The following is a 19,885-nucleotide window of genomic DNA, read 5'->3' as shown; positions in this document are numbered from 1 at the left end:
AAATACCTAGGAATAAACCTACCTAAGGAGGTAAAAGACCTGTACTCAGAAAACCATAAGACAATGCTGAAAGAAATCAAAGATGACACAACCAGATGGAGAGATATACCATGTTCTTGGACTGGAAAAATCAATATTGTGAAAATGACTATACTACCCAAAGCAATCTATAGATTCAATGCAATCCCTATCAAACTACCAATAGCATTTTTTACAGAACTAGAACAAAAAATCTTAAAATTTGTATGGAGACACACAAGACTCTGAATAGCCAAAGCAATCTTGAGGGGAAAAAAAGAGAGCTAGAGGAATCAGACTCCCTGATTTCAGACTATACTACAAAGCTACAGTAATCAAGACAATATGGTACTGGCACAAAACCAGAAATATAGATCAAAGGAACAGGATAGAAAGCCCAGAGACAAACCCACGCACCTATGGTCAACTAACACTCTTTGACATAAATCACAGCAAAATCTTTTTTGACCCACCTCCTAGAGTAATGGAAATAAAAAGAAAAAAATAAATAAATTGGACCTAATGAAACTTAAAAGCTTTTGCACAGCAAAGGAAACTATAAACAAGACAAAAAGACAACACTCAGAATGGGAGAAAATATTTGCAGACGAATCAACGGACAAAGAATCTCCAAAATATATAAACAGCTCATGCAGCTCAATATTAAAAAAAAAATAATAACCCAATCAAAAAATGGGCAGAAGACCTAAATAGACATTTCTCCAAAGAAGACAGAGAACAGTATGGGGGTTCATTAAAAAACTAAAAAGAGAATCACCATATGACCAGGTAATCCCACTACTGGGCATATACCCAGAGAAAACCATAACTCAAAAAGACACATGCACCCCAATGTTCATTGCAGCACTATTTACAATAGCCAGGTCATGGAAGCAACCTAAATGCCTATTGACAGACGAATGGACAAAGAAGATGTGGTACATATATACAATGGAATATTACTCAGCCATAAAAAGGAACCAAATTGGGTCATTTGTTGAGACGTAGATGGAGCTAGAGACTGTCATACAGAGTGAAGTAAGTCAGAAAGAGAAAAACAAATATCGCATATTGACGCATATATGTGGAATCTAGAAAAATGGTACAGATGAACCGGTTTGCAAGGCAGAAATAGAGACACAGAGGAAGAAAACAAACGTAGGGACACCAAGGGGGGAAAGTGGGCGGGGGGGTGAGGTGGGATGAAGTGGGAGATTGGGATTGACATATTTACACTAATATGTATAAAATAGCCAACTAATAAGAACCTACTGTATTAAAAAATACAATAAAATAAAATTCAAAAAAACACATGAGAGATTCTGAACATTGCTATTGGTCCTTCAGAGAAGTCTAGGACAGGCTGGCTAGAAGACCAGAAGTCCTTTTTGAGGAACTGAGTTGTATGTCCTCTCATCATAGGTGGGAGAACTGAGGCACAGAGAAGGACAGGGCCCTGCTCAAGGTCACATACCTCATCAGGGGACTCTAACTTAGGCCCTGCTGTCCTCTCCTCCTCCCAACCCTCCAGGGATGTTACTAGTGCCCAGAGAGGGGCAGCTTTTGGCTAGGCTTTCTGATTCACCTCCCCTCAAAGTCCCGAAACCCTGGGGACTTAAAACCGAAGCCCCTGCAGTTGCTCTCAGAGGCTCGGTCAGGACAGCCTGGCCCAAAGCACCACCTGGTGGTCAGCGATTCCAGGCAGGTCAGGGCTCATGGCAGTGGAGGGGTGGACATTAGTAACTGCAGGTTCCTGGTCACAGCCCTCATGAGCACCTCACTTCACAGTTTACAAGGGTCTTTCACATCCTTCTCATATATCCAATTGCAAGGGAAGAAAGAAGGGAGAGAAGGAAAAGCACACAAGGGAAGAGAATATAAAAACAGAGTGCAGCTCACAAACATATGTTACAGAACAAAGAAAAAAAAAACTAAAAAGTTAGGAAGGAAAGAAAATGGAGAGGAAAGAGATAAAAATAAGAAAGAGAAACAAAGAAAAAAAATGTTTAATAGAGAAAAAGAAAATACCCATACCAAGTTAGGCCAAGCTCAGCCCAGAAGGGCAGGGGCCGGTACCCATCATCTAGACAGTCCCAGCCCCTGCCTCCAGGCTGCCTCTGTCCCAAATGTGGGCACCCAGGAACAAGTATTTGGGTTGGAAGCCAGGTAGGCAGGACTCGGCTGGACTCAAACCCAAGTAACCGCAAGCTCTGGGCACTACACGGTCCCTAGCGCCATCTGCTGGAACGATAGGGCATTGCATTTATCCCCTGAAAGTTAAATTTGGGTGTGAACGTCTCCATTTCTCAGAGAAGGAAACTGAGGCTCTGAGAGAGATGGTGACTTCCCCGCAAGTACAGCAGCCTGCCAGGTCAGGAGGCAGGCGAGGGCATCTGACTTCAAAGGTCTCGGCCCAGGCCTTCCCAGTTCTCAACAATCCAGCCCAGTCCCGGAACAAAGCCAGGTGCTGAGCATGTGGTTAGAGGCATGTGCCTTGGCCGCACACAGCTGGGGTGTGGGTTCCTGGCTCTAACAGTTATGAACCTTCTCTCTTTTATTTATCCATGGTTCACTGATGCCTGGTACTGGGCCAGACACTGGGACACAGCAGACAGGATTGATGTGACTCCTTCTCTCAGGGTGCTTTCACTGATGGAAGAGGAAGATGGTAAATATATAAACAGTTAAATTTAGATAAAATCACAAAGTGGCCAGCACACTCCATCCCACCTTTGGTTTCCTGAGTGGCCCCTAACACAACCTATACCAAAGGACCTTATCCGAGTCAGCTCTGAGGCTCAAAGGGAGCAGAGAACTCAGGGTTCGAGAGACTCATCAGCTGCGGGGATTCACCCACCTCTTGATGCTCCGTTGGTCAGCACTGCAACTCCCGGTCACCAGCTTCTCTCTTAGCCAACATCACCATGGCAACTCCAGAGGTGAAGATCTGAATGGTCAAGAGGCCAGTGCTGGCAGGGCCATCCTGGAGCCGAGCAGGTGAGGTAAAGAAGTGTGTTGGGCCAGGTGGGGGATGGAAAGCTGGCATATTGCCCAAAGGCAGTGGCCACTCCTCAGCTCCAGTGGATATGTGACCAGGCAGGACACGTGGTACCACAAGGGCCACTGGTACCAGAGCTTCTGAATTTTCAAGACAAACCCCAAATCAGAATTTGGAAGTGAAAGCTGCTGGTTCTTAAGTATGAGTGTCTATTTCAAAATTATAAAAACACCATATCGGGAAAACAAAAACAAAACCCACGTCAATTTCCAAGTTTCAGTCCACTGGCTGCCAGTTTGAGACCTCTTGTCTCTTACAAAACACCCCCCTGCTGTAAGCAGCCCTTCATACTGCACTTTGTACTGAGAGAAAGGCCTTCCAGAGAAAGAAACAGCCCTGGGCTTCCACCCTGTTTGCTGATGCAGCTCTGTTGTCTAAGAAGGAATGTGACTCGCTCAAGGCCGCAGAGACCCCACTTCTCAGCTCCTAAACCAAAGCTGCCCCTGTCCATCACTGCAGGAGAACTCACTTTTCTCATTGCAGGCCCTCAGGGTGCAGAACAGGCAGACACTCCTGCTTCCTGTAAAAGTGTCTGCCTGGAGGAGGGCATCAAATCCTCCCTATTTGACCCCAAATACAGATCGAGGTGATGGCTGTCCCCTTAGAGTGATTTTCCCTGTATCCAAACACTGGCTTCAGATAATCCAAAAAATCAGTCCATCACTGGGCCCAAAATCCCACCAGGATTCACTCTGGTCAATTACAGTATTGAGTCTTTTGAAACCTGTGATTGAAAGACACAAGGCTCTCTCTCTGGGAGGAACCCAGTCTGGGCCTGGAGAGAATGAGCTCTGGGACAGGTAGTTTCGAAGGAAAAGAGATTAAAAGAGAAGGGGCTCTCTTCCAAAATGGCAGGACTTAGGGGAGTCCAAAGTGTGGCCATGATAGTGGGGGCTTTCAAGAGGAAGGCACCCGAAAGAAGCCTTTCATAGAGGTCAGTGTTTTCCAAAGCGTGGGAAAGGAGGGAAAGAAATGAAGGAGGGAAGAGGTCAGGATGAAGGAGTGGGGAGGCAAGGAGGGAGGGAGACGGAGAAAGACAGGCATGGGGCAGGCCTGGCAAAACAGGTCTGCAGGCCAATTTGGCCCAGGGAATGAGATTTCTCTGACTCGGCAGACGGACTCAGGCAGCTTCATAAACACGGCTCAGGCTTGGGCCGGTGATAAGGCGCTCACAGCATGGGACCAAGACCACAGGTCCAGGTGGGCAGGAACAGCATCAGTGCTGGAGTCTGTTCTGATTGGTCCGTTTGCAGCCAGCGTGGATTCTGATTGGCCAGGAACCAGCCCAACCACGCGTTGAGTACTTGTAACTCCACTCCAGCAGATTCCAGACCAAACGGGCCTTCCAAGTTGGGGCGGAGGATGGCTCATCCCTCAGACCCACCCTGATCCGCGGGCACATGTGAGACAGAGAGTCCTAGCATGACATCACAAGGAGGCAAGGGAATGCCTGGAAGAACAATCACATTCTTCCACCATCACAGTGAAATAGGAACTGAGAATCCAAAATAAAAGTGAAATACATATAAAGACAGTAATTTTCCAGGCACACCTGAATGGCAGAGCTGCGGTACAATCTTGGGTATTCCTCAGCAGTCCCCTGCAAGGGAATATATATACTGCCATTTTAGAGAAGGAAACTGAGGTTCAGAGTGGTAACTCACTGAGCAGGGGTCGCTGCCTCAAGGACCCTGACGGTATCGAAGCGATCATCCTCCGTGCCATCTTCAAAACCGTTGCTCACTCCGCCTGTGATGCTGGCCGGCCTAGCCACCTCCACGGGACCAGGGTTGTCCCCAAAGGAACTCGCCACAGATTAGGATCTTTGTATTATAAACCAACTTTTAATAATAATAATAAAAAATCTATCATGAATTGAATGAGAAGATCTGTACATTTCAAAGTAAACCAGTGCACGACGCCCTTGCCCTCGGGGACCCCTCTGCGTTTCTGCCATGGGGTCCTCGTTTGTATCTGTGCCACCTCTGTCCTGCAACAAGCCCACCTCTTGCAATCTGGTGCAGGGTGGCAAGAGAGGGAAGGCGGCCCCTGGGGGTACAGGGGGCCAAGATGCTGATTGGTCTTCAAGCCTCCAGGGCAGCGGAAAACCCACACCTGATTTCACCCATCAGTCAAGGCTGAAAAGACTCCTCCCTTCTGTCCCAGCTGTGACATTTCCCTGCTGGCAACAGAACCTAGAGGGGACAAACTGCTGGGGGGGCAGAGGGGGGATCCTGTGTGGGTCCCTGTGCCCAGGTGGGCAGGGTAGCTTCCTATCTCTCTAGCTGGCTGAGAAGTCCCAAATGCCCTGCTCTGAGTTAACATCAAAAAATAAATTACAGAAGGTACCACTCAAGTGTTTCCCGGCAGCCCTTCTACCTGCAGAGGACAGACACCAGTGTGGGAATGCCTCTCCAATGGATGGTTCAACCCCCTCCAGCCCCCAGGCCTGGCCCAGCCACCTCTCAAACCCTTGTAGCCAGTCGTTCAAAGAACAAAGTAATTCACCCTGATACAGACCAACTGCTAGAGAACCGAGGGTGGGTGGGAAAAGGAACCCTAGTCGATACCTGAAAGCCATATCTTAAGACCCTAATATTAAAAAGATGAAATACTGACATCTTTTGAATTTTCAATAATTTAGTTTTTCTTTTTCTTTGTTTTTTTTTTTTTTTTTTTTAGTAGAACTGGGAAAAGTTGTCAACACTACCTTATGCTGGTCCCATTAGACAATATAGCTTTCTTTGAAATTTAAATGTCAAATATATAATCACGCAACCTGGGGGAAAAAAAATCTCAGCGATACCAACAACAACATAAAAACCCCAAAATAAACCATAGAGAGTTCACGCCATATAAATAAAGTCAGAGCAAATCTCGTGCCCAGGGCTGATGGCTCCAGTTCCAACGGCGCTGATGGCTGAAGCCGGTGTGGCTTTCGACCGTCCTCTTGGTAACAGGCGTCGTGCCCTGCCCGTCTTTACCGGCAGAGGCCCGGCTTTTCCGAGTCCATCGGGCAGATTAGTACAGGGTTAGGGGGGAATCTGGAAGCTAAGGTGAGGAAGAGGAGCAGACACATGTGGTCGCCTGGAATGTGGACATAGAAGGAAACCAGAGGTTTCCAAAGTGCAGGTTGAGCCATCCCGAGGGAGCTGGGGCCGTGGGCCTCCAGCTGCAGTGCCCGTGACTTCTCCCGTGTTCTGGGGACCTGCAGGCTGGAGCCCAGGCCCTGGCTGTACCCATCAGTTCTGTGGGTCCCCAGCAGCCCTCGGGCTTCTGGCAAAAATGTGAAGAACATGCCAGCCCAGGGCCGATCCACCAGCTCATCCAAGAGTGGGGGCACTGCTTATCTTCCCAGGAGGTGATGGAGGAGGCCAGACAGATCTTCAAACAGGCAGGAGAGGAGGTCTCGGGCCAGCTCTGGAGAAGGCCACACGGCCCCCTGTGTCCTCCCAAATCCCAGCTCCAGAGGGCGCAGCCAAGCACCAGACACCTCAGTGCCTAGAGGTCTCCGTCCACCGGCGGCTGGCAGAGGCGGTAGAGCCTGGTGGATGGAGGTGAAGAGGATGAGGCACAGCCTGGCAGGCCAAGGCCTATTGTTATTATTGCAACATATGATTCATGTGAACGTGTAATCCATGCCCAGAAAACAAAACTCAACAGGTGTAAAAAGATGCAGAGTGAAAAGTTATTGATGCCACCCACTCTCCCCTAGTGGGACAGTCCCCGCCCCACAGGAGTCTTGCTCCCTCCAGACTGGCAAGGGGTTTACCAAAACAGACACATATACGTGTGCATGTTTGTGTTAAGATACTTGTGTGGGTGTGTGTGCCTTTTTCCACGCTAATGGTGGCAAAGTAGACCCAGTACTCTGCCACTGGAGTCTTTTACTTAATATATCTTGGGGGCCTCTCCCTGCAGCACATGGGGAGCTACCTTGGTTTTCTTTCTGCATTGGGAGGATTCTGAGCTCTACCCTCAAGTAATAAGGAGCCACGAATGGGCTTCAAGCAGGGGAGACGGTAGATCTGCTGTGGGGAGAATGATGGCAGGAGGACCAGACAGGAGGCTGCTGTGGTGACACGGACAAGACAGGGAAGCAAGGTGGCACAGTGGTCAGGAGCGTGGCCTCTGGGTCTAGAATGCCTGGGTTCAGAAGCGCAACTCTGTGATTCTGTGTGCTATCTGTGTGACCCTGGACAAGATACTTAACCTCTCTGGGCCTCAGTGTCCCCACCTGGCAATGGGGGATAGTAATAGTACCTTGCTCACAGAGTTGTTGTTTGGAGCAAAGAAGTTAATATAGGTAAAGATACTAGAATGGTGCTTGGAGCGGGGGAAGCGACATATAAAAGTATTTAACAGTAATGAGGGGAGGGACCTCCCTGGCGGTCCAGTGGTTAAGAGTCCATGCTTCCACTGCAAGGGGCACGGGTTCGGTCAGGGAACTAAGATCCCGCATGCCAAACAGTGAGGCCAAAAAATATTAAAAATTAAAAAGTAAAAGTAATGAGGGGAATTCCCTTGCAGTCCAGTGGTTAGGAATCCGCACTTCCACTGCTGAGGGCCCGGGTTCAATCCCTGGCCGGGGAACTAAGATCCCACAAGCCATGCCACGTGGCCTAAAAATAATAATAATAATGAGGGCTAAGAGAGTGCATGCAAAAACTAGTCAAAACATATATAAGATCTATATGAGTTCTTGTATTGCTCCAACACCGTTTCCTGGTCTTGCCAATGTCCTGTGGTTACGTGAGACACTATTCTTGGCGGGGGGAGCTGAGTGAGGGACCACATAGAAACTCCCTGTACAATTTTTGCAACTTCCTGTGAGTCAAACTATCTCAAAATAGTCAGATAGTCAAACTATTTCAAAATTTAAAAGTTATTTAAAAACTGCGGGCCTATGTCAACAGCAAAGCAGGGCAGTGTGGATGGAGAGGGAGGACGCACAAAAATGAGTTATTTCTGGGAAAGGGGGCTGCACACAGTACCAAGAGAAGGTCTGACATCAACGTGGAGATGATGGGCCGTGAGGTCAGGATGAAGCGGGTGGGCTAAGGGCTCTGAGGGCAGCAGGGCGGCAGAGAAGGGCGGTGGGTGAGCCGGTGGGGGGCACACAAATTACTGCCCCATGACTCACTGTGGGGGCCCTGCCTCACTCTTCCAGCCAAAGTGGGAGCTCTGGGAGGTAACAGACTGAGTCGTATTTGTTGTTTCCCAAATGGGGTCCCATAAATGAGAGGGGAAGCCCCATCTGAACACCAGCGGGTCTGTCTGGGGTGAAGCCCAGCCCAAGTCCTGGCCTTCACGGAAGGGAGGAGAGGAGAGGAGAGGAGAGGAGACGGGGAGGGACAGCCACTCACCGCGGTGCACCCTGGGGCATCTGGTCCTTGACTCGGAGGTTTTTGGCCAGAATCTCCACCCTGGGGCCCTGGGAGGAAAGAACGGTGAGGCCCTGGGCTGCCTCTGCATGGCGTCCAGGGCGCCTGAGGAAGCATGTGGGTGTGGGTGCGCGTAATGGGAGCTGAAATCCTCAGTCTTCTAGATGGGCAGACGGGCATCAGCCCAGTCCCCAGACGGCCCCTCATGCCACCCGGGCTGCGAGTCCACCTCTCCCTGTGCCTACCGGGCCCGGATCCGGGGGCCCCGCACGCAGCCTGGTGGGGCCCCAGGGGATGGGTCCCCTCACCTGCTTCCGCATGATGTCTGTGGCCTGCATGATGCACTTGGGCAGCAGCCCGTGGCTCCGCGCCAGGATGGCTGCCTGCTCCAGGGAGAGGCTCAGGGTGCTCCTGCAGGGGGGTGGCAACGGGGGCGGCAGGTGAGACGGGGGCGACTGCCTGCGCCCCCAAGACCCCAATCAGAGCAGCAGGGACAGAGGACAGAAGTGGGAAAGTGTCCAGATCTGCCCCAACCAAGAGGCACGATCATTCCCGCTCATGTTGAATGGATGCTCCAGCAGAACCAGGCGGCAGAGACACTCAGTCACACCAACCCGGGTGAGAGAACCGGGAAGCTCAGCAGCCCTCCGAGGACCACCTCCTCCCGAGGTCCCGTTTCACAGCAGACAAACTGAGGCTCGCTGGGGGGCGGGGGCAGCCACGGCCTCGTCTGGGCTCGACAGGCAGCGGCAGAATCGGGATTCAAACCTGGCCTTCATCCTCCCGTCCCGGGCCCGCAAACCGCCCAGAGGCCCGCCCCCGCTCCGGGCCCGCGCACCTCTGCATGCCCGTGCCGCACATGGTGATCTGGCAGGCCCCCAGGCGGTAGCAGAGCTCAGAGGAGATGGGGATGAGGCCGGCGCCCAAGCTCCCCGCGGCACCAGGCTTGGGGTAGATGAAGGACTTCATGAGACGGCAGAGCTCGTCCAGGGCATTGATAGGGCGGATCAGCTGCGAGGCACACACACCCGGACGGTCGGAGGAGGCCCCCACCTGTCCTTCCTCCCCGTCATCACCTCCAATCCAGCTCCGTTACAGCAGCTGTCCTCTCGGCTCACCTCCTGTGCTCACGATATATTTCAGGCCTAACCCTCCCACCTAATTCTCTTCACCTGCCCAGGTGTGCCCACGACCAAGCCTCAGCGAATACCCACTCCTGTCCTCTCCAAATAGCAGCACCTCCCCAGGATCAGCCTTCCCTTCTGCTCTGCCCCACCTCCCCTTTCCTGCGTCGCCTATGCAGGCACAGAACACTGGCCAGGGCTTCCTGTGTCGTCTCAAGACTCTGCCAGCCAGACTATTATACAAACTCCCGAAGGGCTGTGCCCAGCCCTTCTCTCGGAGCCCAGCCTCACGGTCCGAGGCCAGGAGCCCCAAAACCACTGTCAAAATCAACGCCTGATACGGACTTCCCTGGTGGTCCAGTGGTAAAGAATCTGCCTTCCAATGCAGGGGACGCGGGTTCGATCCCTGGTCGGGGAACTAAGATCCCACACGCCGCAGGGCAACTCAGCCCGCACGCCACAACTACTGAGCTCGCAGGCCTCAACTACTGAGCTCGCACACCTCAAGTGGAGCCCGCGTGCCGCAAACTACAGAGCCCACGCGCTCTGGAACCCACGCCACAACGAGAGAAGAGAAAACCCGCACGCCACAACTAGAGAGAAACCCACGCGCCGCAACAAGCGCTGCAACGAAGATCCTGTGTGCCGCAGTGAAGACCCAATGCAGCCAAATAAATAAATAAATAATTAAAAAAAAAAAGAAATCGAGGGGGCTTCCGTGGTGGCGCAGTGGTTGAGAGTCCGCCTGCTGATGCAGGGGATGCGGGTTCGTGCCCCGGTCCGGGAAGATCCCACATGCCGCGGAGCAGCTGGGCCCGTGAGCCACGGCCGCTGAGCCTGCGCATCCGGAGCCGGTGCTCCGCAAGGGGCGAGGCCACAACAGTGAGAGGCCGGCGTACCGCAAAAAAAGAGAAATCGAGGCCTGATAGAGCCTGGGCAGAGGGGAAAAGGCCTGCAGCACGCGGCGGGGGAGAGGGGGCACAGCCCCCGTAAGGCCGAGTGCAACACGCAGGAATGTGGCCCAGACAGCCAGGTATTTCCACCGCTCAAGATAAACTAGAAGCCTCCGCTTTGCGGGAAATCTTTTGACTTTTAAATGCTGGCAACAAATTGGAAACACACAAAAAGAGCACGGCATGGCCACATCTGGTATCAGGCTCCAGCCTCAGAGAGATGCTGCGATGAACAAGGGAGATGCAAGAGGCACAGGTGAGTGGGTGCCAGTGAGAATACATCATCTAAGGAATTCTGAAGCGGGTGGGGAAGATGTCAGGATTTCTCGAATGGGGAAGGAGTTATCCCAGAAGACTTCCTGGAGGAGGGACAGCAGAGGCCTCTGGGGCATCTCGGCCAGGATTCTGGCTGGGGTGTGACCCTGGGCCCTGTCTGACCCCTGCGCGAACCCCCAGCCCTGCCCAAGCTCCAAGGCAGGTGAGGGGAAGGAGGGCACACCTGGTCTATCTTCACCGCTGTGGTGCTGGCGTCCGTGGGCAGGTTAGACCGTTCCAGGTAAAATGCCCTGAGAAAGAAAGACAGGGGTGAGGGTAGGGCCGCCATGCCCACCGTCCTCCAAGCCCCTGCCCCATTGCAGCCGCAGCCTCTTTGCCCTCCAACAACTGGAGGAAACAAATCATTAAGAGCGGCTGGCACAGCTCTCCACGCCCACAGTCACCTGTTCCTCCAACAGCCCTGGGGGAAGCAGGAAGGTGCCTCCCGATCACGCCTCAAATGCCACCTCCCCCCGACTGGCCGTCAGAATCAGCACCGACACCCCACTCTCTCTCCCATCCTGCTGTGTCTCGGGTTCGTGCCCCGGTCCGGGAAGATCCCACATGCCGCGGAGCAGCTGGGCCCGTGAGCCACGGCCGCTGAGCCTGCGCATCCGGAGCCGGTGCTCCGCAAGGGGCGAGGCCACAACAGTGAGAGGCCGGCGTACCGCAAAAAAAGAGAAATCGAGGCCTGATAGAGCCTGGGCAGAGGGGAAAAGGCCTGCAGCACGCGGCGGGGGAGAGGGGGCACAGCCCCCGTAAGGCCGAGTGCAACACGCAGGAATGTGGCCCAGACAGCCAGGTATTTCCACCGCTCAAGATAAACTAGAAGCCTCCGCTTTGCGGGAAATCTTTTGACTTTTAAATGCTGGCAACAAATTGGAAACACACAAAAAGAGCACGGCATGGCCACATCTGGTATCAGGCTCCAGCCTCAGAGAGATGCTGCGATGAACAAGGGAGATGCAAGAGGCACAGGTGAGTGGGTGCCAGTGAGAATACATCATCTAAGGAATTCTGAAGCGGGTGGGGAAGATGTCAGGATTTCTCGAATGGGGAAGGAGTTATCCCAGAAGACTTCCTGGAGGAGGGACAGCAGAGGCCTCTGGGGCATCTCGGCCAGGATTCTGGCTGGGGTGTGACCCTGGGCCCTGTCTGACCCCTGCGCGAACCCCCAGCCCTGCCCAAGCTCCAAGGCAGGTGAGGGGAAGGAGGGCACACCTGGTCTATCTTCACCGCTGTGGTGCTGGCGTCCGTGGGCAGGTTAGACCGTTCCAGGTAAAATGCCCTGAGAAAGAAAGACAGGGGTGAGGGTAGGGCCGCCATGCCCACCGTCCTCCAAGCCCCTGCCCCACTGCAGCCGCAGCCTCTTTGCCCTCCAACAACTGGAGGAAACAAATCATTAAGAGCGGCTGGCACAGCTCTCCACGCCCACAGTCACCTGTTCCTCCAACAGCCCTGGGGGAAGCAGGAAGGTGCCTCCCGATCACGCCTCAAATGCCACCTCCCCCCGACTGGCCGTCAGAATCAGCACCGACACCCCACTCTCTCTCCCATCCTGCTGTGTCTCTCCTCTGAGCACCCTTATCACTTGACACGTCACACTGCTCTGTTTACTGGGTTATTGCTTATCTCCCCTTCTAGAACAGCACTCGGCCAACTTTTTCTGTAAAGGGCCAAAGAGTAAGAGTAAATATTTTAGGCTGTGTAGACCAGTCAGTCTCTATCAAGATGCTACTCAGCTCTGCTGTTGCAACACAAAAGCAGCCAGAGACGATACACACACGGATGAACGTGGCTGTGTGCTAATAAAACTTTATTGACAAAACAGGGGGTGGGCCAGACCACAGCAGCTCTAGAAGCTACCCTCCATGAAGAACAGGCTTTGTTTGGTCACTGCTGACTCCTAAGCGAGCACCCAGAACAGAACCTGGCCTATAGAAGGCCTTGAGTGACAGGTGCTGAATGAAAGAAGAGAGGAATGAATGATTACAGTGGCAATTTTTTAAATATTCAGCGAACAGCACAGAACAGATTGATGGCATCGAATGATCCAAAGAGATGCCAGTTATAATAATACAGGTAGATGTTTTCCCTGAACAGACATATGAAAGCATCATTCTCCCATTTCCAAACAGTAAAGCCCTTACCACACTCTGAAACCCCGGGCTCCTAATTCTCAGCCCACCTTCTTCACGGAAGGAGAAGGTGAGGCAGAAGTAGGAAAGGGCTGGGATGGGGGCAGCAGTAGTGGGAGCTGCCTCCTTGGGCCCCAGGTTTCCTCCTGGCGGATGTGACCCCTACTCTTCTCTCTGGGGGGCTCCCCTGAGCAGGGCCGAGGCTCTGAGATCATGTCCCTCACTCACAGGCTCAAGAATCCCAGGGCCCCTGTCCCAGCTCCCACCCCCATGCAGGATGAAACAGGCATCTCCTCCCAGATGGAAGGACCTGCTTTGAAGCCAAGCAGACCCAGTCTAGCTGCATGACTTGGGCAAGCTGGGTGTGCTCTCTGGGCATCAGTTTCCTCATCTTCAAAGTGGGTTAGAACGGCTGGGTTAGAATGGCTGCCAGTGACTGTTGTGAGAATCTGATGAGCTCGCGTAGGCAGGGGGCCTGGCGCACAGTAGATGCTCAAGAAAGGGCATTGCCCGCCCCCGCACTGGGGGCCTGTCTGGTGCCTTACACGCTAATGCTCACTCCCCGTGACAGTGTTCAGAATCCTGCCCCCGTCACGTAGCCCGTGCAGATACCTGAGCTTGCGGTAATACTGCTGAACCTTCTCCAGGGACTGGGCATTGATCTCCTGCTGCAAATCTTCCACCGTCTGGCTGCTTGGAGAAGGCGGCGCCTCCATGTTCTCCAGAGCTGCGAAGGAAGAAGAGCGAGGGCAGGTGCGTGGCTCCTGGTGTGCACGGCCATCCCCAGTGGGCCCCACTCAGCCCGTCCCTGCGGCTCACCTTTCGTGAAGAGCACGGTGTGCAGCCTTAGACTGGCCCCGCTCTCCAGGCGGGAGGGCAGCTTGGAGAAGTGATAGCTATCCAGGTAGAAGATGACCTTCAGTGCCTGCCGGCTGCCCTCGATGTGGTAGAAGACGTTGGTGTCTGGTGGGGAACATGGTGGGGCAGAGGGCTCACCATCAAGGCTGGAGGGGCCCTGCCCCACCTCTGCGAGGGCAGCTATAGACCTCCTTCAGATCGCCACTGTGATGTCCCAGGACCTCCCTGTCTGCCCACCCCAGAGACGCGGCTTCAGACCTTCCTGCCCTCCCACAGTCTCGGGGCACCTCAGATAGCCCCGTCCCCCTACCACTCAGAGGAGTAGCCTCTGACCTCCCTTTTCACCTCCCTTGACAGGTCCCAGTTTCTACTGCTTAATTCTTACACCTGACACTGATTCTGCCCAGCTGCGGAGTCGTCCGTGTTTATCTTCAGAGCCTCACCAATGCTCCTTCGACCCCTACCTGGTAGCCCAGGGCCTCTACCTGGCAAAAGCTACCCTCAAACAGCACCTGCATCTTATTTACACCCATAGCGAAGAGCCTGTGGCAGGGGTGGCACTAACACCCCATCCTGCACTCATAGCAGACATCACTAATTGATGGATAATTCTCCCTGAGCCCAAGCTGGCCTACAGACAGACAGCCACTGCCAACCAATTCCAATTGGTACCCGAAATGAAACCCATTGTGCTTCTAGACTCTAGTTTACACATTCTCAACAGGGTGATATCACCTCCGAGGAGGTAAAAATTGGTTTTGGGGGCAAAAGCAAAAAAAAAAAAAACTTACTCTTTTTATATGTAAAGCACATATATACATATAGTACATAAACAGATATATAGTATATCCATGATATAAAAATTTCATGGGGGTGTGGCGATTAGGAAAAAACTGTCTAAACAAGCTTCTTAGGGAGGTGATAATAAAAAACAACAAAAAAAGCAGGGGTTCTCAAACTAGCATGCTTCAAAATCACCGGGAGGGCTTGCCGACACACATTTCTGGGCTCTACTTCCAGTTCTGGATTCAGCAGGTCTGGGATGGGGCCTGAGAAATAGGCTAACAAGCTTCCAGGTGCCACTGGTCCAGGGATCACACTCAGAGAACCACGGCTCTAAAAGCGAGCGTGGTGATTCTCAGTCCTGGCTATACATCAAAGTCACCTGGAAAGCTTATCTTGCATGCCAATGCCTAGGATCCACCCCACAGACTGAATCCAAATCACCAGGGCTGGGACTGGGACTGAGGCATCAGTATCTGAAAAGCTCCCTGGGTGATCCCAGTGCAGCCAGGGCTGAGACCCACTGGACCATAATGTGAGCTCCAGGAGGGCAGAAACCATGGCCGTATATCTCTCCACTGTGGCCCAGAACCTAAAACTGAGCCTGACACGTATCATGTGCTCGAAATTATGGGTATGTGGATAGATGGATGAGTGTGTGAGTGGATGGGTGATGGATGGATGGATGGATGGATAAATGGATGGGTGAAAGGATAAGTAGATGAATGAGTGGATGAGTGGGTAGGCGAATGGAAAGATGGGTGGGAGGGAGGGAGAAAGAAAGGAAAGAAGAAAATTAGGGTGTAAGTTCTTAGAAGATCTTAACACGTCTTCATCCCACAGAAGGTTATCTCTAGGACTTTTAATAAGAACTGGGTACCGGCTGTTTTTCCCTCTTAGGCGCTGTTGGAGGCGGCTGGGTTTATAAAAAAAGAGACCCTCTCCTTCCCTGTATGTTGGGAGCATGAAGGTTGAAAGCACTGGGTCCTGGGTCAACTTTAGGCAGCTGGCCTGGTGGCAGGGGAAGGGACAGGGTGACCCCAGAGTAGAACCTTCCACCCCAGAACCCCGACTCTCACGGTGGGGCCGGGAGGAATCACTCACTGGCCACGTAGTTCTCGTCCAGCTGCTTGAAGGAGAAGGTGACATTGTCCAGCTCCGACAGGGTCACCCAGATGTCCTCCAACATGGTCCGTTCCTCTTTCTGCAAGAGCAAGACAGAGCGGAGGAGTCACAGGTGCCACCCCGCCCCAGGTTTCACTTCAAGATGCTGTAATTCAACTCTAGTTGACACACCAGGCTGTGGCGCTACCAGGCATGAGGTCTTGCGCAGGTCTCTCTGGGGCTGGACGTGAGATCATGTTTGCTCCAGGCCTGTCCTGCACCTCCCAGGTCAGAGCCCATCTCTGCTCTAACATGCTGGGTGGCCCTCTTACCCGGGTCAACCCACCAATCCCACTGAACCATTCCAACGCAGCACCCAGCTCAGAGCCTGCATATCCTGGCAACTGCTGAATTAACACACTGGGTCCCAGTGTCCTCATCAGAGAAGAAGAAAGTGAGGGCTGGGTGCTCAGTTCCGGAAACCAATGAGAGGGTGTCTCCCACCAGGCAGGCACCTGTCTGCAACATCGGCCAGCAGAGGGCGCACCATGGCCACTCTTTCCCAAACCGCCGCAGCTGTGGCTTCCTGTCTGGCCTGGGAAAATGTCTAGGAGGCTCAGGGCTGCAAGGTGTGGTGAGCTCAGGCCTGGGCACATGGGTGGAGGGGCAAACAGCACAGAGCAAGTGCTGCTGCCGGCTGGATTTCTGGGGGGGCATCGGCTCTGGGTACCAGTACCCCGAAATGCTGAGTCATTGGCTCTGCCTCCTCCAGGGGCTGGTAGAGGGACCCACCCTGATTCTGAGCCCTGTGAGTGGATGGACACGGCACTCATAGATAAAAGAGATGTGGAGAAGGCAGGGAAGTCTGGGGGAACCAGGTCTAGAGTCAGACTCCCAGGTTCACACAGGTTCCCTGGGCCTCAGTGTTCTCATCCTTAAAAAGTGGGTGGTTAAGGACCTGCCTGGGGGCTACAGCAAGGACTAAACAAGATGCTATTTGCATCAACAAAGTTCACCTGGATTACCACAAAAGCCTGCTCACTGGTCTCCCAGTTTCTGCCCTTGCCCCTCGACACTCTTCCCCACCCGGCAGCCTGGGTGATCCTTTAAGTATCAAAGTCAGATCCTGTCCCTCCTCTTCTCAAAACCCTCCCCTGACTGCCACCCACTCAGAGTAACAGCCAAAGTCCTACAACAGCCTGCAAGACCCCGAACAGTCAGACCCCGGTTAATTCTCAGGACTCACCTCCCCCACCTTCCCCTGGCTCACTCACTCTATTCCAGCCACACTGGGTACCTCGTTGTATCTCAAACACTGCGTGCATCCTCCTGCCTCAGGACCTTTGCACCTGCTGTTCTCTCTGCCTGGAGGGCTCCTCCCCAGTGTCCTCATGGCTCACCCCCTCCCCTCCTTCGGTTCTTAGGTCAGATGTCACCTCTCACTGAGGCCCTCAGTGGCTGCCTTATCAAAACTCTCAACTGCCACCACCCCAGACCTTCCCCTTAGGCCTTAACACTATAAGTGAGGGTTTCTCAACTGCAGCACTACTGACACTTGGGGCCAGATAATTCTCTGCTGGGGGGTGGGGACGGGGGTGAGCATTCTGTGTGTTGTAGGAGGTTTAGCAGCCTCCCTGGCCTCTACACACCAGATGCCAATAGTACTTCCTCTTCCCTCAGTTGTGACAACCAAAAATGTCTCCAGAGATTGCCGAGTATACCCTGGGGGCAAAACTGCCCTGGTGAGAACCCCTGGTCTGTACCATCCCTGGTCCTTAGTTGTTTATGTCTATCTCCCCAAAATCAGGGTATAAGGTCCCTGAGTAAACGAACTCTCTGTTTTGTCCACTGCTGGGTGCCCAGTGCCTGTAACAGTGACACATAGTAGGTGCTCGATAAACAGCCGCTGAATGAATGAACGGGGTGAGCAACAGCCTGAGCAAGACCTCCCCCGCCCCCACTCACCGCGGCCGGCGAGAGCAGGGACTGGCAGCGCAGGAGGATGCCAGTGGCCGCCACCTGCTCCAGCCACTTGCGGCTGGCGTCCCGGCTGCTCTCCTCGTACTCGCCGTTGTTGTTGTAGCGGTAGCTCAGGGCCGCCAGCAGCTGCTCCGAGAAGGTGCACACGGCGGCCACCAGTGCCTGGCAGAAGATGCTGTCCCTCCTCAGCTGCAGCTCCGTGTCTGTGGGCAGAGGGGGCGGGGCTGGGCTGGGCGGGGGCTCCTGTGCCATCAGCAGGCCTGTACCCCACAACCCGGGGCCCGGGACCAGCCTCCTGTCCCCGATGCGACCACCCATCCGGGGCCAACTTGGCAGACAGAATTCATTCATCCCAGGCACCAAAGGCAACTCCACAAAACTCAACTCTCCAAAAGCCAAGCCTATCCGTGGAAAAAGCCCTCTCAATGACCCATCTCCCTATGTAAAACAACAAAACAACTTGTGGGGCTTCCCTGGTGGTGCAGTGGTTGAGAGTCCGCCTGCCGATGCAGGGGACGTGGGTTCGTGCCCCAGTCTGGGAGGATCCCACATGCCGCGGAGCGGCTGGGCCCGTGAGCCGCGACCGCTGAGCCTGCGCGTCCGGAGCCTGTGCTCCACAACGGGAGAGGCCACAGCGGTGAGAGGCCCGTGTACCGCCAAACAAAAACAAAAACAAAAACAACTTGTGATTTTCCAAAGGCTTTCCCCAAACCCTTACCCTCAGCTGTTCATTTATTAGGAAATTTCTCGGCATTGATTGAGAGTGATGACGCCAGCTCCATGTTTTAAGAAATGCAGTTTACCGTTTTCTCTATTTTTGAGAAGTATGCCTTCTTCTTATCATTCCCCCACCACCACTTCCTTGCCCCCTGCTTGTGATGTGATTTATAGAACTGGCCGATTTTGGGCAATCAGTCTTTCAGCGTCCTAATATCCTAGAAGGGATTTTTTTTTTTTTCTTTTGGCTATGCCACGCAGCTTTCGGGATCTTAGTTCCCTGACCAGGGATCGAACCCAGGCCCCAGCAGCGAAAGCACCGAGTCCTAACCACCGGACCACCAGGGAATTCCCTGGAAGGGATTATTTTTGATGACTGGCTCTAGCCAATGGGTTTTCAGTGACCAATTTTGACCCAGATCCTATTCTAGCTGCCCCTTGGCTGAGAATTTCTGGAAGGACGGGAGGACAGAGAACACCTCCAAGATTCCCTTAGGCCCCCGTCAGCCCCTCCCCCTCCCCACTGTCTTCTTCGGGGTAGGAAGCCCCAGGCTGGGGCTGAGGGCTCTACCGGCAAAGAGCCTCCCTAATTGTCGGTGCTCTATCCTGTGTCCTCGTCAAGATCAGCCCAGGCCTGGGAAGTGGCAAGAGACAGTGCTCCTGGCTCCAGGGCCCTGAGACTTGTCCCCTGGACACAAGAGGAAGAAGTGAGGTCTGAGTAGTTCTTGGAGTGGCTACAGGCCATGGTGTTACCTCCCCCTGTGCAGACCCCAGTGACCAGGGGAAAGTCAACCTTGGCCGGCAGAAGAGGCCTTCCCCGGGCTGCAGTCATAGGCACTGGCTGCCAGGGGGGCCTCTCCCGGATGCACCTGGGTGTGTGCAAATCACAGACAGCTGCGCCTTCAAAGCCCTCACCTGTGCATTTCAGCAAGGCCAGGAGCAGCTGGTTCTTTCCATCTGGAAGGAGAAGGAGATGGGCTGAGAGGGGTTAGTAGGAGCAAGCCGAGCCAGGCCTCCCCACAGCCCACGTGCCTGACCCCTTCTCGTAGTGAAGCTCTGCGTACACAGAGCCGTGCTCAAGAAGCTTTGACTGAATGTTGAGCAGACTCCAGAAACCCTTGGACATCCAGGGCATGAAACCCCAACTGCTAGCTGTACCCCAACTGTCTATACGGAGACTGAAACCAGCCCCTCCAACGAATGGGCCAGAGCCCCCAGCCCACACCTTGTACCTGTGCGTGGGCACACCCTGACACACGCATGTATGTACATGTGGGAGCACACTCAGACCACGTACACTCACACGTGTACTCAGGTACTTATTCACATCGTCCTACACAGCCAAGCCCTGCCCACGTGTAAACAAAGCCCAGACCTTCCAGACACAGGTCTAACACCCTGGTCTCTTTCTGTCAAATAAAGCCTCTTGGGCCCAGAAGGGGCTTAAAAGAAA

At 53.4% G+C, this 19,885-nt stretch overlaps 1 protein-coding gene across 3 annotated transcripts in view; it reads right to left on the bottom strand.

Annotated features, from left to right (window-relative positions):
- Positions 1-19,885, bottom strand: part of PREX1 (phosphatidylinositol-3,4,5-trisphosphate dependent Rac exchange factor 1) — a 266,015-nt gene that overhangs the window by 51,396 nt on the left and 194,734 nt on the right. For 2 of the 3 annotated variants that reach the window (XM_055090353.1, XM_028499708.2), the window contains exons 26-31: positions 19,348-19,389; positions 17,701-17,918; positions 15,736-15,835; positions 13,810-13,953; positions 13,603-13,717; positions 11,519-12,140 (exon numbers count right to left, since the gene is read on the bottom strand). In XM_055090353.1, coding sequence (XP_054946328.1) covers positions 11,891-12,140; positions 13,603-13,717; positions 13,810-13,953; positions 15,736-15,835; positions 17,701-17,918; positions 19,348-19,389 — 869 coding nt within the window. In that variant the 3' untranslated portion in view covers positions 11,519-11,890. Of the gene's footprint in view, positions 1-4,249; positions 6,621-8,442; positions 8,511-8,768; positions 8,872-9,298; positions 9,472-11,518; positions 12,141-13,602; positions 13,718-13,809; positions 13,954-15,735; positions 15,836-17,700; positions 17,919-19,347; positions 19,390-19,885 lie in introns of those variants that run through there. The other variant, XM_024128382.3, reaches the window with a different exon arrangement.

Source organism: Physeter macrocephalus, chromosome 14, assembly GCF_002837175.3.
Source record: "Physeter macrocephalus isolate SW-GA chromosome 14, ASM283717v5, whole genome shotgun sequence".
Lineage (NCBI taxonomy): Eukaryota > Metazoa > Chordata > Mammalia > Artiodactyla > Physeteridae > Physeter > Physeter macrocephalus.
This window is presented reverse-complemented; position numbering and strand designations above follow the sequence as displayed.